This window comes from Ailuropoda melanoleuca, chromosome 1 (assembly GCF_002007445.2).
Source record: "Ailuropoda melanoleuca isolate Jingjing chromosome 1, ASM200744v2, whole genome shotgun sequence".
Lineage (NCBI taxonomy): Eukaryota > Metazoa > Chordata > Mammalia > Carnivora > Ursidae > Ailuropoda > Ailuropoda melanoleuca.
In genome coordinates this window covers 50,043,665-50,069,346 of record NC_048218.1, presented here as the reverse complement: position 1 = coordinate 50,069,346, position 25,682 = coordinate 50,043,665, and the positions used below count along the sequence as shown (strand labels likewise).

Below are 25,682 nucleotides of genomic sequence, written 5' to 3'. Positions count from 1 at the left end.
GCATTCCCACCAACAGTGCATGAGGGTTCCTTTTTCTCCACATCCTCACCAGTACTTGTTTCTTGTGTTTTTGATTTTAGCCTTTCCGACAGGCGTGAGGTGATAGCTCATTGTGGTTTTGATTTCATTTCCCTGGATTAGTGATGTTGAGCGTCTCTTCATGTGTCTGTTGGCCATCTGTACGTCTTCTTTGGAGAAATGTCTGTTCATGTCTTCTGCCCATTTTTTAATTGGCTTATTTGGGGGTTTTTTGGTGTTGAGTTGTGTAAGTTCTTTATATATTTTGGATGCTAACCCCTTATTGGATATGTGATTTACAAATATCTTCTCCCACTCATTTCCTTTACTGTGCAGAAGGTGTTTTGTTTTGTTTTGTTGTTAGCTCTATGCCCAACATGGGACTTGAACTCATGGGCCTGAGATCAAGAGTCTCATGCTCTACTGACTGACCCAGCCAGGTGCCCCCGAAGCTTTTAAGTTACTTTTGATGTAGTCCCAATAGTTTATTTTGCTGTTGTTTCCCTTGCCTCTGGAGACATATCTAGAAAAAAGATTGTTACAGTCAATGTCAGAGAAATTACTGCCTGTGTTCTCTTTTAGAATTTTTATGGTTTCAGGTCTCACATTTAGGTCTTTAATCCATTTTGAGTTATTTTTGTTTATGGTGGAAGCAAGTGGTCTAGTTTCATTCTTTTGCATATAGCTGTCTAGTTTCCCATGTACCTTTTGTTGAAAAGACTTTTTCCCATTGCATATTCATCCCTCCTTTGTTGGAGATTAATTGACCATATAATCATGGGTTTATTTCTGGGCTTTCTATTTGTTCCATTGATCTGTGTGTCTTATTTTTATGCCAATACCATACTATTTTGATTATTACAGTTTTGTAGTGTATCTTGAAATCCAGGATTCTGATATCCCTAGTTTTCTTCTTTTTCAAGATTACTTTGCTATTTCAGGGGCTTTTATGGTTCCATACAAATTCCAGGATTAATTGTACTAGTTCTGTGAAAAATGTTGTTGGTATTTTGATAGAGATTACATTAAATCTGTAGATCGCTTTGCATAATATGAACATTTTAACAATATTTGTTCTAATCCATGAGCATGGGATTTCTTTCCATTTCTTAGTGTCATCTTCAATTTCTTTCATTGGTGTTTTATAGTTTTCAGAGTACAGGGCTTTCACTTCCTTGGTTAAGTGTGTACGTAGGTGTTTTGTTCTTTTTAGTGCAATTATAAATGAGATCGTTCTCTTGATTTCTCTTTCTGCTGCTTCATTATATGTATATAAAAATGCAACAAATTTCTGTATATTAATTTTGTATCCCAGCAGACAAAAATCTTTAAGTTTCGTATGCCTAATACTTCATTTCTGTGCTTCTCAACCTTTTCAAAGTCATGGCAGGGCCCACCTCTCTCCTCAGAACTCAAGCCCAGCTGCTAAAAGGCTGTGCCTGTCCGGAGTCCCAAGTAGATCAGTAACAGTCATATGTCATGGTGAACTGGTTGGGAAGGTCCGCATGTGTTAGGTTTTTATGCAGCTTCATTGAATGTTTCAGTGGTTGAGTCCTGCTTTTGCTTTCTTAGTCTGTTGACCAGGAGATAGTAGAAATACGTAGAAAAAGAGAAGTGACATTATTGAATAAATGTGTCTAAGTAAATTCTGCAAAGTAAGGTCAACATCAGACTGAATCTTTGCACTCTGGAATAGTAGTTTAGAGTCCAGAAACTTTAAGCATGAGCCTCAGAAAATGGATTACTGTTTAAAACAACAGAAATCCATTGACAGGATTAGACTGTGGCTGACAGTCATTTTTCTAAGCAGGTCAGGTAGCAGGTTTTGGGCCACTGGTGCTCAGTACTTCTTTGCACTGAGGAGATTTAGACATACATTTCCAACCAAATTATGGTTGAACAAGAACCATGAATTCTAAACCTGCATCTCTTTATGTGTCATCTTCTCTCCATCCTTTACTTCAAGCTCTGTTCTTCAGTTTCAAGTTCAAATCCTTCCCTGTGTTATAGCAATAGCGTTCTGACTGGTCTTTGTATCTTCAGTAACAACCTGCCCTGTTTTTCTTAGACTAGAGAGCTCTCTAAAAAACAAAATAAAACAAAACAAAACAAAAACAGAACTAATTATTCTTTTTTTTTTTTTTTTTGGTCTGAAATGCTTCTATGAATTGTTATTGATTCTAGGTTAAAGTCTAAAATCCCATTAATATGACAAGCTTTAGGAACTGTGTTTTTCTGGCTTCATCTCTTTGTAGTCTACTCATCCACAAGGAAAGAACCTAACTACACGACACTTTATACGTATTTCCCAATGTGTGTTTTTTCTTCCCCCCATTCTTTGTGTTTTTGTTTCCCTAGATTACATCCACTGTTTGGAAAGCCAGTTACCCATGCCACTTCAGAAGCTACCCTAATCTAAGGTGGACAGCCATACTCTTTGCTTCCAAGTGCCTTTGCTCATATCTGTCCTATTAGACTGCAATGAACTGCTGACATGATCACATTTCCCGATAGACTAGAAAGGTTTTTTGAAAGCAAGGACCTGCCTTCCTGATTTTTGTTTCTCAGAACCTGGCACATTTCCTGGAATGTGTATGGACGAATAAATGTTAACAGATTGTATGAATAATTAGATGGATAGTGGGTGGATGGATGATATTTATTCTCTGCTCAAAATTTTCAATGACTTTATTATTTACAAATTGATTTTTTTTTAATCCTTAGTTCCTACAGTTCAATTCCCTGGAAGCCCCCTAGCCTCTTCTTTCTTTTTTACCATCCCAGAATTCTTCAAGTCTGGTTCAGAAGTCCCCTTTTCTGGAGTGTTCTCACTAATATACACCCTTCCATATGCTCAACATTAATTATTCCATGCCTCGTGTCCCTGTCGTGTTTTAGACATGTTTGCGTGTATGTTTACTTTGTGGGTCTTTCCTGCTTGACTGTGAAGCTCCTTGTTGACGTTTTATCCAAAAAATTTCATCCAGATACATTGGTAGAGTTATTATATGTCAAACTCTGTGTCCAGCGTTTTCATATATGCTAACTTCATTTTTTTTTAAGATTTTATTTATTTATTTGACAGAGATAGACACAGCCAGCGAGAGAGGGAACACAAGCAGGGGGAGTGGGAGAAGAAGAAGCAGGCTCACAGCGGAGGAGCCTGATGTGGGGCTCGATCCCATAACGCAGGGATCACGCCCTGAGCCGAAGGCAGACGCTTAACCGCTATGCCACCCAGGTGCCCCGCTAACTTCATTTTTAATATAATCTTTAAACATTATCCTTTAAATGTATTAAATGAACCCTTTAGGTACTGTATACATAACAGATAGTAAGTTTTGGATGAATTCATGTATTTTTCTAGCATTTCTTTCATTGCTTTTGTCCTGGTCTTCAGTCAGGTGGGATTATTTGGCTCTGTCCTGACGTATCAGCAATTACAGTCAGTGCTCATGCTGCTTCTCCCACTTGTAAGTTTTCATACTCTCTGGCATATATGTTCTGACTAATCCCTCAAAGTGAGTCTTGCTTATGATTCTATCCCTATTGTTATTACTAGATCTCTTCTTAAACCCCTCTGAGCTCTTTCTTATCCTTTGTATTTATTATTTTTATTGTTTTAAAATTATTTGTCTAGTTATTTTACTTCCCATTAGACTATGAGCTCCATGAAATCAGTCTTATTTCTTGTATTTCCTGAAGTACCTTAGTACAATGTCTCATATTTAGATTTCAGGAACTGTTGTTTATTTAATTCAAGTGAGTTGAGGAGTAAAGGACCGTGTGTGAGCATGGGCATATGTGAGATACAGACAGGGACACAGTTTGCTTGTTTGATTGATTGGGAGGCAACAGGCCAACAGGTAGGTCTATAGGTAGGTTGTCTGCATTCAGGACTGACTGTAACATTTACTAGCTTTGTGACTTTGGACAAGCTACTTGGCTTCTCTATACAAGCTACTTGGTTTCTCCATGCCTCAGTTTCTTCATCTATAAAATGTTGATAATAATAACAACAATAACTCCTATCCAGGATTGTCATGAGGTTAAAGAGCTAAAATCTACTGATAAGGCACAGAGAATAGTGTCTGGCACATAATAAGCACTCTGTGTTGTGGAATAATTAACCAATTTAAACCTTTCATCTTCCTCAAAACTCCATTATATTAATTATTAATTCTGCAAATAATGCAGTTAATATTCAACTTCATATGATGGATGTTCCATAATCCCTAGGAATCTGAAAGCAAAAGCCAAAAATAAAGAATAAGTTTTCTAAAATTGGGTACAGGATAGAATATAGGAAACTGTCCTGCTTACCATGGAAAAAAAATTACCTATTTAAAGCTAATTTCACTGCCTCTACCTTTGATTTCCTGGGGAAGTGGTATGGACCTTCTTTGGTTTCCTGTATTCTCCTTTCACTTTTAATAAGAAATGAAGGACCATAGTTTCTTTACCTTTCCAGTGAGTGAGAAACTTGTTATTCTAGGATATTAACTAGATCAGTGTTTTCTCTAGTAAAAAAAAAGGCAACTTGGTCATATTTAATTGAAGGAGGAGGTGCACAGTAGAAATTAAGGACTTGTACAAGGTAACTGGACAGCAGGAGCTCAGCAAGAACAGAACTGACCTAGAACTCAAGGAATGCTATTTAATATTTCTCTTATTTAGTCAACTTCTATTATTGCCTATTTTAAAAAAATCTAAGGGTATTTATATTAATAAGGAAAGTGAAGTAACAGGTCTATTTTATATAACTCCTTATAACAAGATCTTAGATACAAAAAGCAAATAAAATGCCAAATTATACTTTTCTACCTTTAAGCAGTTATGTCTTCAATTTGGGGAAGATAGTATATGCAGAGTTGATAAATATTTAAAATCAGTTCTGTGCCATTAGAAAGGTATCTAAGGAACGTCACAGACACTAAATCATTTACTAGAGCATTCAGAGGACCACTCAGGCTCCATGGAGGAGCGGGTGTGTTGCATGGGTTGCACATATGTTAATAAGGAGTCTGTTCCCTGGAAAATGCTGTGATTGGGATGAAACAATTCCAGTGTCTGCTGAGTTCAAAAGAAAGATACAGACAACTTGAAGGTTACGTAAATGCCTTCATTTTTGACTACTTTTTGTTGTTATTTTTTTTTCTTTCTCCTCTCTACTCTGAATCCCTCAGTAAGTGACCTTTACCTAGTGAAATGACCATGGTTTAGGTTCTGGTTCATATCCTTGAAACCTGATGTCATGGAACCGAGAGTATGTTTACAGAATGGACACAATTTAACTGAGCTCATAAACTGATCTATAACCCAGAATTTTTTTTTTTTAATTTACAATGATTGATGCCACTGTCAGGCAGATGAGGATGTGTGTGCCACCACCGATAAATTATATGTGGGGCCATATCAAAATTGCTTGGTGAACATGGAATCCAAATAAGGGGGAGTGGTTTATGACCCACTGTAGGAGTTACCCTGTTTCACGGACTGAAGTATTTGCAACTGTTTCTCTCTCTCTCTTTCTCTTAAACTATGCTTTGAAAGCTCTGCCCTTTTCTGCCCTTTTGTACTTTCTTTTTCCATATACAAAGTTGCATTTTTAAAACCGTTCTTTGGAGCTCTGAGAACAATGGGGACCCACTGATGGGTTTTAGGTCAGGAAGCGGTCACTCTTGCATTTTAGGTCGGTGACTTGCTGAAGTATGGACAATGAATTTGAGCAGTGGCTTCCAAACCCATTTGATTATATTTGTTATTACTAACTTATTATTAAATACTTTTTGACCATATCATTATTTATCATCTGCATATCTACATATATTTTTGTATGAATAACGTGTTTTCTCATATGTAAGACAAATAAAGGATATATAATACAAATTTTAAAAACTGTGTAAAGGGACACCTGGGTGGTCAGTCAGTTAAGCATCTGACTTTTGGTTTCGCTCAGGTCATGAGCTCGTGGTTGTGAGATTGAGCCCCACATTGGGCTCCATGCTCAGCTTAGAGTCTGCTTCAGATTCTTTCTCCCCTGACTCATGCTCTCAGTCTCTCTCTCTCAAATTAATTAATTAATTAATTAATTAAATTTTTTAAAAAACCTACATAAAGATGCAAGTAGAATTTCAGTATTTTCTTCTCATCCTGAAAAGAATCATCTTGTGTACCCCCTGGGGTCTGACTGCCCCAACCCTCACACACTTTAGAAACTAAAAAATTAGAAGAGACATAGAACACTAATAGGTAGGAGGTTGTTGAGAAAACTAGGTAGCAATTATAATATATATAAAATAATCAATATATAAAATAATATATGAAATGTAATCAGTACACCAAATAACTTATACATATATGTATGTATGTATGAGTAAAACAAGTACATGGATTTGAGAATTATATAAAGATAAAATTAAGCATACTTGATTATTAAGATAGATGAGGCAAAGAAAGGAATCAAATGTTGATGTCTCAATTTCTTATTTGAACAACAGGGGACCCTTGACTAAGGCAGGAAAAATAGGAAGAAGAAGAGGGGATTTGGCAACCAGATAAATTCAGTTTGGCCTATGTTTGGTTTTGTGCACCTAGATAAATCCATGTGGTGATATACATTAGTAAGTTGGATATACATCCTTGGGACTATGGAAAGAAAATAGAATAGGGATATAGATTTTAGAATTGATAGGGTATTTATGGGAGTTTGCAGATTGATAGCCTGTGGAATATTTCTTGGCCTTATGAAATATTTAACTAAAATTTGGCGGTAACTTCTAAAAATTTATTTTCTATGTAAATATTGTACTGAATTTCATTGAATAATTGGGAGTGATGGCACCACTAGATCTGAATTCTGACAGGGCAACATTTGGCTAGACCTGGGTGCCAGCTACCCAGTTGAGATGTGCTTGCCTTCGATTCATTGCAATCCTTAGCTGGAACTCTTTACTCATTTCTGTTAACTGCCTGGTTCCCAGATATTTTGCAATATCTGGGAGTTTGTAGTCTCTGAAAGCTATGTGACACCATTGGACTAATCGATGTAGACCATGGAGAATGTGCAGGGAGGTCATGATCTCAGGGTTGTGGGATTAAGCCCCGGGTCAGGCTCCAAGCTGAGCATGGAGTCTGCTTGAGATTCTCTCTCTCCTCCTCCCTCTGCCCCTCCCATTCATGCTCTCTCACTCTCTCTCTAAAATAAATAAATAAATCTTAAAAAGAAAAAAAGAATTCTGACAGATGAGGTATTCGTAGAAGAAATTTAAGGAAATGGAGGAATGACCAGAAAAGTAAGGGAAAAAAACAGGAGGAGGTGGTGGTATTACAGAGACTAAAGGAAGACAGGATTTAAAGAAAGAGGGAGATGAACCAGATAGCAGTACTTAAAGATCAAACTAGATAAAGACTTAAAAGTTTCCATTCGATGTAGTAACAACAAGGCGCTTCTGACCCGATTTATTTTCTCTTTTAGGAAGTTCTGTAAGTCTGCTTTATAACCAAAGCTTTAATAGGCTCCATGTAGTTGCGCAGTTTCTTGTGTGGGGGTTTTAGAAGTGTTGTTGGAAGTTGTATATTTCTTTTGCCTCAGTTTAACTTAGATACCTGGCAGACTTTGCCCATTGCTTGTTAACTTATTTCACTTTTGTAGAGAGATTTATGACGAATTTTGTTTTATTATTGACTTTGTTGTTTGTAAGATAGGCTGGGGTCTTACTGCTAAAGGGAAGATCATTTTAAAGCCTTACTTAAGCCCTTCTGTGGCAGGACTTTCTAATCTTAGGATCTATAACTTCCTGATTTTATTTAATCTGACCTCAGCAGATCAGATTTATCTTACTGTGATCCATATATCTCATGTGTCTTACAAACCTGCCAAGTATCACGAAACTTTCAAAGAAAATATACTGAAGAAAGTTGTGCAGTAGAAAGAAAAGAACAAACACTCATTGTTTTAAGACCAGAATCTTTGTCTATGATTAATGGCTACTAAGTGGAAAAATTAAACATGGAATTTTGACATATTCTTATGGGTTATATTTACAGTTCCTCTTCCCATCCCTTTTCACCAGTAAGCTTTATTTCAAAGCCAGAAAATAAATGGAATTATGTCCAAAATAATTTCCTGGCTATAGTATATTTACCGTGTTCAAAAGTCTGGTTGTGAGATCAGAAGTTAGAAAGCATCAAATATATCATGTGAATGAGATTACTGAGAAAATCAGGAATAATGTTGACGAAGCTGTTTTCCTTTCTTCTGCAATATTATAAAAAGTGTTTGATGCAAAATTTAACTTTCGGAATCTGAAAATGAGAATGATACTTGTCCATTTTATAGAGAAGAAATGCTTGTCTACACTATAGACAACATTTTATGAATGTTTTTGAGAAAAAGTAATTCTAAATACCCATCATGTGTGTCTTTCTGAGAGTCAAGAATTTTCATAGGAATGGTTAGATCTAATTATGAATATCCTTGATAACCATAGTTACCATTGTGTCCTTTATGAGCTGTAAGGTAACTATTTGACCAGAGTTTCGATATGCTCTTTGTGTGGGTTGCTGGAAAACACTAACTTTTCAAAAATAAACAAAAATTTATGTGTTTAGAAACATTTGTGATGGAAGAGTAAGAACAATATAGCCCAATAACAATCAATTTTCCTGTTCTTTAACAAATGACAGAAATAATTACAGAAAAAGATTGATTTAGGGAATAACTGTATACAAAATATCAACAGACTTAGGAGTCACAGTACTACTGTTTGCATCCATAATAAAAATCAAAATATATAAAATGTCTTATGAATGTTTCATTATCTTCTGAACAAAGCTAGCCCTCAATTTGAAGGTATTGACACTAAATATATCTTTGTTGGTCAAAGTGAATTTTCTGACCAAATTCAGATGAAATTAATAGGAATGGGTTAATATAGATAGAACAGATTTTTCATTTTGTTTATTTTTTAAAGATTTTATTTATTTATTCGACAGAGATAGAGACAGTCAGCGAGAGAGGGAACACAAGCAGGGGGAGTGGGAGAGGAAGAAGCAGGCTCCTAGCGGAGGAGCCTGATGTGGGGCTCGATTCCAGAGCACCGAGATCACGCCCTGAGCTGAAGGCAGATGCTTAACGACTGTGCCACCCAGGCGCCCCTTCATTTTGTTTAAAATCAAGGTGACATTTTATCTCCTTGAGGTAGAATGAATTTTAAACAACTACTACCATCACCACCCCCACAACCACAGCAACAAAACCAACAACCGACAAGTAAACATTGACTTCCTAGTTTATATTATGGCAGGTACTCCACCCATTCCCACATTTTCTTCTCTTTTTCCTCTTAGAGTCTTTATGTAAAAATTTGTAAAGCTTTATATATTCAGTTTAAGATACATACAGAAAAGTACACAAAACATAAGTGTAAGGTGAAGAATTTTCATGATGTGAACACACCAATGTAAATGCCACCGAAAAAATAGCCTATTACCTACAATTCCGAGCACACCTTCCCCCCAAGCCCTCAGCAAGTTCCATACAGTGACTGGCTGCTCACGGTATCCTGACTTCTAGCATCATGGAATCATTCATAGTTGAAATCACACAATTATGTTCTTTTAAAAAAATCTGGCTCCTTTAGTTCCGCATTTATGAAATTCACCCATGTTCTTATATGTGACAGACTGCTCATTCTTCTTGCGCCATTGCACAGCTATACCGTACTTTAGCTGTTGATTCTATTGGTGATGGTCATTGGGTTCTTCCTCCTTTGGATTATTATCTGTAGTGCTAGTATGTACTTTTCTTTTTATATTTTTAAAAACCCATGTATGCATTTCTGTTGGCTGTACATCTAGAAATGGAATTGCTGGCTTCTAGTTTCTGCATAATTTTAGCTTTAGTAGCTTTTAGGAGTTTTCTAAAGTGGCTTATAAACTGAAACACCTGTGAACAGTGCCTAAAGGTTCCTGTTGCTCCAATCTTCTAAAACCCTTCGATATCCTGTCTTTTTTTTTTTTTCTTCATAAGCCATACTAACGGGGTCATGTGGAATCTCACTGTGTTTTTAATGTACATTTCTCTGAAGACCAGTGAAGCTGAATATATCTTTGCTTATTGAACATTTTGAATTCTTTGTGTACGTGAAAATCATTTGCCCAATTTTGAGTAGTTATTATTAATATTTAGATGGGAATCTTTTGTCAATTATACATTTCTCCCAATGTGTGGTTTCTTTTTCACTTTGTTAGTGATCTCTCTTTATGAAAGCAGGTTTTAACTTCTCTTTTTCTGTATCCTTTGAGCATTTTGTGTCCTGTTTAAATTTTTTGCTGGCTCCAAAGAAATGGTATTTTCTAGTTTCTTCTAAAAACAACAACAACAAAACCACCGTTAATCTTAGACCTAAATATATGAAAGATAAAAGAATAATCTAAAATAGAATTTTTATATGGTATTAGGTAAGGGTCAACAGTTTCTTCCATATGTATACCCATTTGACCCTGCAGCATTTATTGAAAACATCATTCATTCCCCACTGCTGTTTAAATCTAATTGATGTTGCATATCCAGTGTCCAAATATGGTTGTATTTCTTTCTAAAATTATTGTTTTGTTCCGTCTATTTGTTTATTCTTGTGCTGTTATCACACTCTTAATTATGTACAGAGTGTAAGTTTGTCAGTGTTGTATTTATTGAAGATGGGCTTGATTATTCTTGGCTTTTGACACCTCCCTATAAAGTTTAGAACCAGCCTACCGTTTCCTACTATAGGAATGTCTCCTAGAATTTTTGATTGAGGTTATATTAAATCTAAGAGTCAATTTGGGGATAATTAATGTCTACAAAATTGAATCTGTCAGTCCATTGAAGTGTTATATCCCTTTGTGTTTTTATATCTCTGATTCTTTGTGTGTTTTTGTTTATCTTGTGGCTCCGCTCATCTTTCATTAGCCTCATTCCTGTTTATTTAATATTTTCAGATGCTATTGTAAAAGTCAAGTATTTTTAAGTTTTATTTTCTAATGATACATTGCTTATTTATAGAAGTACAACTGATTTTTTATATTAGTTTTATATTCTGCAACCATGTTGAATTCTCATTTCTTTTCATAGTTCAATATGTAAATTCTTTTGCATTTCCTACATATAAAGCCATGTCTCGGGCAAATACTATTATAATTTTGGTTTCTAATTGCTTCTTTCTATGATTATGTATTTTAAAACAGTTTTAGCATATCTGTTATTTCTTTATTTCTAATAAGCTCTACTGGCTTATAGAGAAAAATAAAATAATCACTTTAACTCCCACCATGATCCAGTTCTTATCAGTTAAGTTGTGTATTGATCTCTCCAGACATTCTAGATAGTTTTTAGCATTGGATCATAAAGGGCGTATGAGTTCAAAAATGCTATTCCCATTTAAGTACGTCATGGACAATTTTCCATGACAATATTCTTTTGTACAACTGATAATTGCTGTTAAAATATTATAATCTTTGAATGTAGTATGTCCTGTTATTACCATTGAGCATATTTGTTTTTAATTTTTTACTATTGTGAACAACACTGTATTGAAGAGACTTATAGGTGGATATTTGTTCTGCTGTTGATTGACTGATTGATTGAGTTAATTTTGTTAGGTGAAATCCCTAGAAGTAGCCTTTCAGGGTCAAAAAATACAGGCTTTTTGAAACTTGCTGCCAAGTTGCCTTCTAGAAATGCTGTATATATTCTCATTCACACCAGAAGTATATGACTTTTCAAATACCCTAGCCTTTGTTGAGATTCACACCTTTATTATGTGGATTTTTTTTTCATATGAGTTAAAAATAAAACCTATATCCTTTTATGAACTGTGGTGTCATGAAAATACTTTGCCCTTTTTTTTGGTAGCAATCTCCTAACATTTTTTGCTCTCCATTCCTTTATTGTTTTTTTAAAACTGCAAGAATTTCAATTCAGAATACCCAATATACTCTTCACTTTTATAGAGGAGGAGAAAAGTCTGGAAGATTTGAGTGACTTGCAATTGCTGACCTACTGACGCCTTTTCAGTTTTGTTTCCCTGTATCTGTTTTTATCTGAAAGGACACTTACTCTGTTTTCAAGACTATAAATAAAGTTACTATTGTTTTCTTGGTAAACAGACCAGACTTATCATCTAATAATAAAATAATGTAGCTTTATATTAAGTTCTTATCTCCCCTGACATGATATGAACAGACTATTACTATTTTTCAGTCCTCAAAAGATTTCTGTGTAGTGGAGAAAGCGAGTGGAGCACAAATTTCTAGGCTTCTCCTCCATGTAACACTCCCTTGCTTTGCCTAGACATAGTTTAATTTAATTACACAAATTTTAGTTGTACACCTTGTTTGTCTTGGGCAAAGGTGAATAAGATACAATTCCTCTTCTTCACGAGCTTCATCTCATGGGCTTTCCAAGGCACCTCCACCTTTTTCTATGATAACTTTTGCACCATGGCACAACGTAATTTATTTACAAGTCTTTCCACTTAATTAGATTGTGACTTTATTTATATTTCTGTTCTGAACCTACCAAAATGCCTGGAACATATAAAGTATTTCTTAGGCAAATTACTTAACCTCTTTAAGCCTCAGTTTTTCCTTCTGTATTGTGAGAGTAAATATATTATCTGCCTCATAGTGTTATTGTGACAAACTCCAGTAATAGGTATTATTAACTGTACTGGGTGATTGGCAGAGAGAGTAGTCAATCAATCAATAAAGCTGACATCAACACATGGCAGCTCTTATTCTTATTGGAAGTTTAAAAATCCTGGAATCATTATTAGTATGTTTCTGGCTAACCATTGGCCTTGTCGTCCATTCTTTGTGGATTAACAGCTACTTGTGCTTTTTAGTAGATTTTAAAGTTAATTCAACTTGTAATTAAAGTGATTTATAATTGTAAGTGGCAAAAAGGACAGATTAAAAAACTTCTGGATTGGAGAGATCTTGAAACTTTTATGTTCTATTCCTTTTCTTTTTCATCCTCTTTTCTATTCCCAGATCTCTGCCAGCACAATGAAGTTTGTACGTGTTTGTAAAACAATTTGTCATTAATATTTCCTCTGACTTCATCTCTAGGGAAAGAGAGTAGAAACCACTACTCTCCGTTGTTGCTATAGTTTAATTAAAGGTGTGAAAGGCCATCCTCTCTTTTTCCCCTCCCCCCAACACATCAAGAAAGAAGGTGGTAGCAACTTGAAGTCCTCTTCGGAAAGGTTAGATCCTTAGTGCAACAGTTTTAGAACAGTTTTTCTTTGTTTGTTTTTTTGCTTTTTAAGAAGTCATTGCACACCGTTTCTGTTCTTCGCTCATGAAACCCTCCTCCTCCCCACCATTCTCTGTGGTGGGTGTTTGGTTCAGCTGATGAAAGGAAAGGTATCTGTTGTACAAATATTGTATGCAGTTATCTAACCAGATAATGCCCTTTTTTCCTAATCCCTGTTACAATCCCTAACTAAGCTTGTGTGGACCTTTATCACAAGCGAGCTGTGCGCAAGTGTCATTTACACCAGTACTGTGGGAATGTGTCTTGTGCCTTTGTAAATTATTGTTCCAAAGTGCTATGTTAGACTACAATTTTAGAAGTTCATACCTTTTTAAAAAATTTGCTCTGGGAAATCATTGGGTATTGAAAGGAGTTATGATCTGCAAGCACATTAAATATTGGGATGAAGATAACTTTTTTCATGGGAACAGCTAACTATCAAAGGTGTCTGGCCAGTTGATTTACTTTTTATACTTCATACACAAGACAAGTTTCTCTTAACATTTCCATACAAAAGTAAAACATATCCCATTCTTCAATCAGTAGTTCTTTGTATAATTTTTTAAAAATTTAAATATTATGATTCATGCCCCTTTTATGAATTGAATATTTGAACCTTAATTTGGGAAAGAAAAATATGCTTTTAAGCTCTGCTTTTGTGGTAACTGTAATGAAACTGGACACAATTGCATATTTATACTTCTCAATAAATCAGTAGCCTTCTAACATTATCAGAAGTTTTCCTTGTTTTCTTAAAACAGCAGCATTTTGTTAACCTTAATCAGAGCCTGACGTGTGTTTCTTCTAAACGGCGTCTGATGTGGTGTGTCTCTTCAGTTCTCTGTGGTTTCCTGTTTTTTTCATACATAGAGAAAAGCCTTTTGATGTATTCAGCCTCATATTTTTCTTTCTTTTAGTGGTATATCAAACCTAAACTTCTTCTAAATACAGCATAGTATCATAAGCCTGCCCTACCATTCATTTATTCATCTTGCCACAGACTACTCCTTCTCTGGAATTCCTCCAGCACTTCCTTATATATCCCATCCCCCCAATATATATATATTTATGTTATATATATATGTATTTTATATATATATTTATGTTATACATATTATATATATTGTTATATATTATATATATTTATGTTATATATTTTATATGTTTATGTTATATATATTATATATATGTTATATATATATATATATTTAACATTACATGTCTTATTTCTACCCTGTGTGTATCTTCTTCAAGGACAGATAGTATCTTGTATTTTCATGATTGTATTTATCCACAGTGCTTTGCCTTAGCAATTAAGAGATCAGTGACTCTCAAAGTGTTTTCCCCAGCCCAGCAGCGTCAGCATCACTTGGGAACTTGTTAGAACTCTAAGTTCTCCAGCCCTACCTCAGTCAAGATGAATTAGAATATCATGGGTTGCAGATCAGCAATTTCTGTCTTAACAAGCCCTCCAACAATCCTGATGAATGCTCAAGTTTGACAACCACTGCAGTGGATAATTATTGAATGAATATATAATCGTACCTTTATGGCGATGCTTCACTGGGAGAATTGGTATAGGATAGCGCCAATGTAGTCCATTCTGCCTGAGTCTTTTAATTCTTAAGAGATACTAGTAAAGAAAAATCTAAGGCTTAAATATTTATAATCTGGAGTGCCTGGGTGGCTCAGCCATTAAGCATCTGCCTTTGGCTCAGGTCATGATCCCAGGGTCCTGGGATCAAGCCCCGCATCAGGCTCCCTGCTCTGCGGGAAGCCTGCTTCTCCCTCTCACACTCCCCTTGCTTGTGTTCCCTCTCTCACTGTCTCTTTCAAATAAATAAGTAAAATCTTAAAAAAAATTTAAAAATAAATATTTATAATCTTATAAGAAGGTATGTATAGCTCTTATGATGTCCTATTGTGAGAACTGCAGCTTACAATTTTAAAAACATGAATGATTTCTTTCTTCCACCTATTCAGGAGTAGGTATTTAACATTCCAAAAGGAGGAAGATGAACTAAGGGATGAATAATGAGTGTTACTTATTTTCATGGTGGGGAGGAGGTGGTGAATGTCAGAAACTGGTCGGGTGGAGGACAGACTCGGAGACTTCCCTGGATACCATTTATTACTCTTCTAAAATTTTTAAATTATATAAATGCATTACTTAATAAAAATTTTGATGCATGATATTTGGGAAAAATAAGTTTTGAATAAATAAGTTTCTATATGCTAGCAAGCGTGTTTGATTAAACAATTTAAAATTTCCCTTTGTATTAATATGAAAGGATAGATAACGCACTCTTTATCTGCAGAATACAAGGGGGAAATGGCTAAAATGCCTTCATGACTTTCCACCTGAGCTTTCTGGAGATGGTGGATTACTCTTTTGTGCCATGAATAAAGAATTCCTACTATTGTGTGAACCCATAGTCTTAGAGTTATTTTAAGGAAATAAAGAGGGGAAAATTCAAGTTGATTCAAAGTCAAATGATCTTGTGAATGCAAGAGGTCAAATACATAGGGCTTTGACCTAATCCCTCCTTTTGGATATATTTTTTAAAATATCTTGATAGCCAAGGATTGTTTGAAAGAGAAATTGACTTAGATTTTTGTCCTGTTCTTAGCAAATGGAAAATAATCCAGTTAGCAGAACCCATTACAGGTGTTCTAAATTCCGAACACCTATTAGTCTTCTTTTTTTGTTGACTATTTCTGTTTTAGTACAAATGCAATTAATTATATTAATGTTATGATTGAATTGTGCTGTTTCAGTGGAAGGCAGTCTTAAATGACACTTGATTCAATTACCTTTTTTTTTTCCCTTACACAGAACTATTGTACCATGGAAAGTATTCAGACAGTGCCTTCATGAGGTTCATCAAATTAGCTCTGGCCTGGAAGCAATGGCTCTGAAATCAACAATTGATTTAACTTGTAATGATTACATTTCAGTTTTTGAATTTGATATTTTTACCAGGCTCTTTCAGGTAAGCTTCCTATTTGCTTCCTCCTTTCCTCTCTCCGGATCTCCTTCCCTGTGTGTGCATGTGATGTGTGTGTGTTCATTCGTGTGCACGTGTGTTGGTACATCTCTCTCACACACGCAGACCTATGAGAAATAGTCTCATTTTTGGGAGGCTGTAATTTTGAAGTTGCTGGTCTAGGTGTTTGGTCATTGCTATGTGTTGAGGGTGTCAGTTCGGGGCACCAGGTGCTGAGGCTGGCGACTGCTTATTAGCTTTGAGAAGATTCATGCAGAGGAGCTTCGTTTTTAAATTTCCTATTTAGTTTCTCACTTTACTTTGTCTTTTTAGCCCAGTAACTGACAGAACACAAATTTTACAGGTGGGTATTTGCTGAGGCTGTACCCCAACTTCTTTCCTTTGTCTCCTGTGTTCATTTGTTGAGAAAGGAAATAGTAAACTTGACAATAAATAGTGAATTTATCAGGTTCTGTATAGAAGATTCCAGTGGTGTGTACTGTTTATAGCTTACATTGCTCATTTGACCATATGTTGTAAACATTTTTCATGTCAATAAATCTTTTTCATCAATATAATTATTAGTTTTCATTTGCTACATAATATTCCATCAAACTAGTATGTCATTAATTTAACAAATTCCTCTTTTGGAATTTAACAAATTCCTCAAACTTAGGCTTTGTTTGTTTGTTTGCTTTTAAAGATTTTATTTATTTATTTGACAGAGAGAACAGGTAGGCCGAGTGGCAGGCAGAGGGAGAGGGAGAAGCAGACTCCCCGCTGAGCAGGGAGCCCGATGCAGGGCTCAATCCCAGGGCTCTGGGATCATGACTGGAGCCGAAGGCAGCCACTTTAACCGACTGAGCCACCCAGGCGCCCTGTTTTTTTTTTTTCCTGTTTCCTCACTAATCTGTATGACTGTGACATTAAGCTTCTTGTCCTGTTGTTTTTATTTTTTAATCTGTCCTTTACAATTGTCTTCACATGGCTTTTCAGAAGCAAGTGTCATTGAAAGATGAAAGCTGGATGCTATCATTTTATTCTTTTGTATATCTTCATGGAATTACCCTATACATGAAGACTTGAAATTTGTGTTTTGAATTTGCCTCTGCTACTAAATTGTATATCATCTACCACATTCAATTCAAGTAGTCAAAAAATGAAAGAATCCCACTTAGAATCTTTATGATTGTAGTAATTTAAATTCTATAGTAAGTGAGGTAAATTGATCAGAAAACAGTCTTGCTTGTATTCTGTTGCAATTTTTTATTATTTTAGTCTGTAGTAAATTTATTCTGTTTGAAACATACTTTCAACAAATGTTGGATATAATATTGGTTTTCATGTTTCCCATGTTATAAGAATTTCCCTTCTCTGATTTATGATTCTCCTTGGCACTAGTTTGCAAGGATCTGGTGACTGATTTATGTAAGAAAATCAAATTGTGTGGGATTAACTTTTAATTTATGAGAGGACCTGTTAACAGAAGACAAACTGATTCTTGTCAACAATACTTACAGAATACATTTTATTTTATTGCAACTTTAAGATCATAATTCTACCTGGGTGTATAAGATAAGAAATTAGATAAATGATTGCAGAAATTGTGCTTTTCCATATTTTCAGTTTACACTAGTTTCCTGATTATTCCCTTGGTATATACAGGCACATCTGGGAGATGCTGCAGGTTCATTCAGTTCCAGACCAGGGCAATAAAGTGAATATCACAATAAAGCAAGTCAAAAAAAATTTTTTTGGTTTCCTAGTGCATATAAAAAGTTACGTTTACACTATACTGTAGCCTATGACATGTGTAATAGCATCATGTCTTGAAAAAGCAATGTATACACCTTAATTTAAAAATACTTCATTGCTAAAGAATGCTGACCATCATCTGAGCTTTCAGTGAGTCCTGATCCTTTTGCTGGTGGAGGGTCTTTGCCTCAGTGTTGATGACTGCTGACTGATGAGGGTGGTGAAGGTTGGGTGGCTGTGACCATTTCTTAAAATAAGACAACAGTGAAGTTTGCTGCATTGATTGATCGATTCTTCCTTTCACAACCAATTTTTCTGTAGCACGTGATATCGTTTGAAAGTATTTTACCTGCAGTAGAACTTCTTTCAAAATTGGGAGTCAGTCCTCTCAAACCCTGCCACTGCTTTATCAACTAATATTCTGAACTTTTTATTGTCATTTCAACAATTTTCACAACATCTTCACCAGGGCTAGATTCTATGTCCAGAAACCGTTTTCTTCACTCATTCCTAAGGAGCAGCGCTTCATCTGTTAAATTTATATCATGAGATCACAGCAATTCAGTCCCATCTTCAGGCTCCGCCTTTAATTCTGGTTCTCTTGCTATTTCCACCACATCTGCAGTTACTTCCTGCACAGAAGCCTTAAACCCCTGCAAGTCATCCACGAGGGTTGGGATCAACATCTTTCCAACTCCTCTGAACGTTGATACTACTACTTTTCTTCTGCTGCATCCTCACCTCCTCAGCCTTCCAGGAATTAAAGAGTTAGGGCGTCGCTCTGGATTAAGCTTTCATTTAAGGGAAGGTTATGGCTGGTTTGATCTGCCCTCCAGACCACTAAAACTTTCTCGGTATCAGCAATAAGGCTGTTTTGCTTTCTTATCATTTGTGTGTTCGCCAGCGTAACACTTTTCATTTCCTTCAAGAACTTCTCCTTTGCTTTCACAACTTGGCTGTTTGGTACAGGAGGCCTAGCTTTTAGTCCGTGTTGTCTTTCAACTTGCCTTCCTCATTCAGCTGAATCATTTCTAGTTTTTGATTTAAAGGGAGATAAGTGTGATGTCTTTCTTTCATTTAAATACTTAGAGGACATTGTAGGGCTATTAATCAGCCTAATTTCGATATTGATGTGTCTCAGGGAATAGAGAGCCTGAGGAGAGGGAGAGAGATGGGGGGCTGTTCAGTGGGACAGTCAGAACACACATTTACCTGTTACATTTGACCTCTTATGTGGGTGTGGTTTGTGATACAGTAGCAACATCAAAGATCACAGATCACCATAACAGATATGATGATGATTTAAATATCTGAAATATTTTAAGAATCACCAAAATATGGGGTGCCTCGGTGGCTCAGTCAGTGAAGTGTCTGACTCTGGATTTTGGCTCAGGTCATGACCTCAGGGTCATGAGATCAAGCCCCATGTCTCGGGCTCTGAGCTTAGTGGGGAGTCTGCTTGAAATTCTCTCCCTCTCCCTCTGCCCTTCCCCCTACTTGCACTCTCTCTATCTCTGTCTCAAATAAATAAATAAATCTTTTAAAAAATAAATAAATCTTTAAAAAGAATTACCAAAATAATGACAGAGAGACTTGAAGTGAACAAACGCTGTTGGAAAAATGGTGCTGTGATAGAATTGCTCAGTATGGGGTTACCACAAACCTTCAATTTGAAAACAAAAAACAACACAATATCTGTGAAGGGCAGTAAAGCAGAGCACAATAAGATGAGGTATGCCTGTATAGGCCATTAGCTTACTTTTTTCAAGATTTTAACGATACATTTTGTAAAAAGATTGTGTTACCTGATACCGACCATTTTATAATAGAATCTCTCCTTTTTTTAAAGGTTTCTGATAATTTTACAAATAATTTATTTCACATAATACAAAGACATTTAAAGTGGTAGAAGCTTTGTTTCTTCCCCTTGTGAGGGCAGAGAAAAAAATTTTTTTCCTGCCTTAAACCTAACTGTTCATTCTAGGAGTGTGTTTTTTTGTCGGGAGCCCGGATGACTTTTTAGTGTGGGTCTTAAATGCTAGAATGCCTCAGTTGTGTATGAAAGTTCTGAGGGCACCTTAATGTTGGTTAAACACTTACCCAAACTGTTATTTAATATGTGCACATATTTTCTTATAAGCTGTTTCACTTTAAAACAGCGCAGGTAATCTTAATGCTTTGTTATGTGTGTCTTATTTATGCTCACTGGGATGGGAGAGGAAAAGAATCTTTTTAAATGGAGTTACTGTGAAAAGTTTTAGATAACAAAACCAAAAAATACTGGTTGACTAAACATGCCTAGTCTCTTTTAAAACACAGAATTATGGGAGTAGCTAAAGAACTCTCGTTAGCTCTATATACTTCCGTGATTCTTCACTTCTTTTGGTTTCATTATTCAGATGCTTTAACTAATCATACATGTACCTTCAAATTAGTTCTATGCATAGAAAAATGGATGTATTAACTTTTACTGATCTTTTATTTTTTACAACTTTAAAAATTGAGTAGTAGTTTGAGTTATAATTATGCATGCTATATGCCAAATGTGTTTTATGAATACTGTAACTGCATGAGCATATAGTCTTGTGTAGTCACAGTGGTGGTAGTTAATTAGCAGTGAATTCTAACATCTCTAAATTGTTGGGAGTGGGGTATTTAGCAGAATGGGCTCTGAGAGTGGCTAAGGTACATGCTCAAGATTGGGGTTTGACCGAGAACTAGCATACGGGTTTGAAGAAGTCATCAGCAGGGACTAGGAGATGAAGTTGAGAATTATCTGGGAAATGAAAGAAGAGAAGAAAAGAACGTAAAGCTGGTTACGAGTTATGTTCTTTTCCCCTCTCCTTATCCTGACATTCTGCCAGAACTTGAACAAATGCTAGGAAGTCATTGGAGCAATCTTGCAGTGGCTACCTTCCTTGTTTCCTCTTTCTTCTGTCTTTAATCTTCTTTCTCCTCTCCAGGTAGTTCAGAGATGCTGGGATTGGCAGGTGCTGAAGTCCTGGAGTGGAAATAAGGGGATTTTGCTTCTCTCTCCCTGGGGCTGTTGCTCCCCTTCTCCTTCAATTTCCCCACTACTAGAGAAGATTGGGTTGCTGAGAAATGGGGCAAGAAATTTGAGGGTGGCCACATAAGGAATGTGTGATTTGGGGGGAATATGTTTGTGACTATGGAATATAGAGCATCAGGGAAATAGGGAGCAAAAGAGGAAGAGGACTAAGTCATCTGTTACATCAAGGAATAAGAGAGCAAATCCGGACAGACTAGTCCAGGCTCCTCTTCCAACAGTCAGTAAAGAGCTATTCTTGAAAAGAGTAATATTTTGGAAGAATAGAAGGAATAGCTTCCTTAATTCACTCAATTAATTTCTGTAGTCATTTAAGAATCTCTAAATAATTTTATGTTGGTGGGTGTGAAAACATTTCCTTTAATCTAAAAACAAATTGCAAAAATAATTTTTATTCTCCAAAGCATTTTATTTTGCCTTCTTTAAGCCATTAGTTGGTAAAATACTTAAAAAACAAAACAAAACAAAACAAAAAACAAACAAACAAAAAAAACCCCACGTAACTACCATGTGTTTCTGACTGTGGGTTGCATTCACAAGAAAAACAGTACACAGACTCTTTCTATTACAGAAATATTTTTGTAGTTAGAAGCTGGCCCTCTGGATTATGTACCAAGAAATGGTTGCTTAGTACTGTAGCATTTGGCTCAAAACTCCAATTTCATTTTTTTTTTCGGTTGTATTCTGATCTGCACATTGGTTCTCCATAAAGTTCAGCATTTTTTCAAACAACTCTTCCATTAATTTTTGTAGACTTTAATGGAAGTGACCCAAATATTTTATATTTGCTCCATCCTTGTCCTTTGTAGATGGGGAAGTAAAACAAAACAAAACCAAACCCAGTGCCTATACTAGCAGCTATTTCTCAGTTTTTTAAAAAACATATACTGATATTCTTCCAAGTATTGTTTATGTAATTTTTAGTTATGATTTTAGAAGAAAATTATAAACATGTTTTTTTTTCCCCAAGTACACAGACAGAACCTCTGATAATAGTGTTCTCCAGGGCTCTTTTTGCCCAATTAGGTATTTTAGTGTGCTGGGGGAATAGCCTGAAGATTTTCCTTGTTATGTCAGGAAAGGTTACAGAACTCTTCATTACTAAATCATTCTTGCCCTTGTTATCCTCATCTCAAGAGGTACAGTCCTTGAAGAATTCCGCCTTGTGAATCTGAAACTTGCTTAACAATAATAAGGAAAAAGTCTCAAAACAAACAAAGGCAGGAGCCCTCTCCCAATGATCATGTCTAGGACGACCACTTCAACAGCTCTCCCTTGGCAACAGAAAATACCTTTTTCTTCCTTTCTGTAGAAGATATGAGTTTATAATCTGGCACATCAGATGGAGCGTGCTGCCAAGTCCATGGAATAAATGTAGCTTCAGCCTTAAAAATATGGCTAAGATGGTGCATTCACACCCTCACGCAAAGCTGTCTATCACCGACTGCCTTTTTTTCTCTTGCTGTGGTAACTGGAGGGGTAACTAATCACATGAAAGAGAGAATGGTACAAACTCTATGTACATTTGTGTACTTCTGTGCAAGATCTTTAATTTACTCACTGCTAAACCACAAGCCTTCTGTCATTGTGCAAGAATTAGCCAAATGTGAGCACAGAAGTATGTTACCATGGAAAGAATTGTAGGTTGGGAGTCAAAGCCTTTTAGACAAATTACTAGTTAGAGGACCTTTTCACCAGTGACACCTCCCTGATCACCATATTCTGTTACTGCCTCATGCTGGTGTCCCTTTGGTGAGCAAGACAGGCACGTTCCTTATTCTCATGTAGCTTCTGGTTAATGTGTAACCGTTGCCAAATCACTTACATTCCATGGTACGCTTCCTGTTCTATAAAATTAGATACTTTAAAGGTACAGCAGTGAACAAAACAGACCAAGGGAGATAAGGAATGTGATGAGAGCTAACAGTCTGAAATAGAGTGGTCTGAGAAGGCTTCACTGAGGAAATAACACTGGAGAGGAATCACTTAGATATTTGGAGGAAGAATTCTGGTAGAGGAATCAGCAAATATAAAGCTTCTGAGGAGGGGGGGATACCGATACCTTTGTGCTCAAGCCAGCTACAAAGAAGCCATGGTGCCTGGGGAAGAGGCAGAATGTGGAGAACTCACACAGATGGGGAGGAAAGGGAACTGGGCATCAACCCTTTAAAATCCTCCAAGACCATTTGTAAGGACTTTGGCTTTTACTCAAAGTTAGAGGGTTTTGGACAGAAAAGTGATGTGTTTTATATTTCAAAATTACCACAAATGCTGTATTGGGAATAGAATTTGTGAAGAAAGTATGTCTTTTTTCTTTTTGTTCTCTGTATTCTATCCTGTTTTCTGCCCAGTATTTCTCCAAAAAGAGAGTAAGGTATCTCATGTTTGCTGTTAGGTGGTAAAGGTTGACCTAAGCTACAGAAGCTCATATTCACCTGAAATATATTTAGGAGATTTCAGTAACTATATTAAATGATAGGTTGGTATATAATTGATAGTTGATGTTATCTAGATAATATCTTTTCACTTATTCATATTTTTAGCCTTGGGGCTCTATTTTACGGAATTGGAATTTCTTAGCTGTAACACATCCGGGTTACATGGCATTTCTCACGTATGATGAAGTTAAAGCACGCCTACAGAAATACAGCACCAAACCTGGAAGGTAAGACTTTTCAGCAGTAATATTATGTGGTAAATCTAATGATGAAAAGTCCTCTCTTGTCCATTCTTAAGTAAATCAGTAACACCCATGGCGGAGGGGGGGGGGATGCTAATAGACCACAATGGTACTTCTTAATTGAATCCTTTTAATCCATTCGTTGTACTTGTACTGAAACTCTGTGTTCAGGAAGTGAAAGAGGATATGGTACCATGTAATTTGACAAACTTAGAAATTCATTAAGTCTCAGAGCTCTGATTTTCAAATTGGAGTAGGGTATTAGCATTGACTGTTTCACGACACCTGTTTGTGTATAAAATTGTATGTGTATATTTGAATACTTGAATATTGTGCTAAAGACAAATCAGTTTCATGATCATTATTTTAGTGTATTTTTCAAGATATTCAATTTGGTTCTATGATAAACACATATGTACTTACATTTGTTTATATTATATGTAATTCTAAGTGTACATATGTACATTATAAACACATATAAATATATAAACATATATAAGCCCATTGTTACAATCCAACCACTTTCATGTTAAGAATTTCTTCCATAATACCTCGTCATTCTTTGTAGCTTCAGAATTTATGTTTTATTTTCCAGATGATGAAACTTGGTGAAACTCAGAGGTTGGCTGTTTTGTCAGCCCTTGTGGCTTTGGCTGACAAATCATACATTATTTTCTGGGATCAGAAAATCTGTCTCTTTCCTCGTTCATGCATTTTCCCCATGTGCCACTTAGAAATGCATTACATAGTAGGCATTTGTGCTGTGGCAAGCAGTGTGCTGGGTATGGCAGCAGTGACACAGTGGAGACCTGTCCTCCTACACTGACATTTTACTAGGACATGCCATCCCAACATCCATTCATTAGTACACTGATTTTCATATAGGAGTCATTTCATTATAGGAATGAATTTGGTGGTTTTTTTAAGGTCACATTTTTCTTCTAATGCCATTTGCAAAATGGTGCAAATGGTGTGTGTCCTTTAACAAAGTAGTTTCTAGTTCAAGCCAATACTGTTGATTCCTTTTTCTCTGCCATAATGAAAATTCCCATTTTCTTTATTTTTAAGAATTTATATGGCATATGAAAAGAAGGTAATGGGTGCAGAGAACAGTTTGGCTTCTATTGAAGTCTTCTGGTTAGATTAAGGAGAGTTGGTTCTCATTGAGATGCTGATGGTGGCTTAGATGAGTCATTCTGTTTTGGTCAAGGATTTGACCAGATTTTTCCGTAACTTCTACTCTGTAGATTGGCATCAAAGTATCTTCTTGTTCTTGGAGTATGATTTGAAAGATGTGCTATGTTTGGAATTACACAATCCTACAAATTTAACACAGAACTTATTTGTGAAATTAAGAAACCAAGTCTCTTTTGTGTTCTCTTGTTCAAGATTATGGAGATAAATAATGTTTGGAGAGAACACTGTTGGGAGCAAAAGCCAGGCCTTATCACTCTTGGAATAGTTCTTTTAATAAAAGGACAATGCCCTCCAAAAGGATGTCTTCCTTGTCTTCCCAATTTGCTCTGTAACAGTTTGTTCTGAGTTTTCGGCAATTATTACTCACCAATTGGGCAGTCTGTGGTAAACTGTTATGTATAAAGTGTGATGTGGTGTATAAAATGTAAAGTTTAGGAAAACTCAGTGAACAAATCAAATGATTTTGATAAATACTTGTTTTGAGGAATACCTGTTTGGCTGTTTCTTCCTCTTGGAAAGCATTTCTTCTCTTTGGCTTCATGCTACAGAAAATCGTAGGACCTACTGCAAGGACATTTGAGTCTCAGGTTTTGCTTTTTGGGGGGATCCAGTTGACAGCCAGAAGTCTGTGTAGAATTATTTTGTCTGATTCTGATTAAGGGTTCCTTTTTTTTT

General features: G+C 35.9%; 1 protein-coding gene across 7 annotated transcripts in view; it reads left to right on the top strand.

Moving 5' to 3' along the window:
* CBLB (Cbl proto-oncogene B) overlaps window positions 1-25,682 on the top strand; it is a 214,063-nt gene that overhangs the window by 91,402 nt on the left and 96,979 nt on the right. For all 7 annotated transcript variants that reach the window (XM_019796249.2, XM_011220820.3, XM_034657724.1 and 4 more), the window contains exons 5-6: window positions 16,158-16,314; window positions 23,674-23,795. In XM_019796249.2, the coding sequence (XP_019651808.1) occupies window positions 16,158-16,314; window positions 23,674-23,795 (279 nt within the window). The remainder of the gene's footprint in view (window positions 1-16,157; window positions 16,315-23,673; window positions 23,796-25,682) is intronic.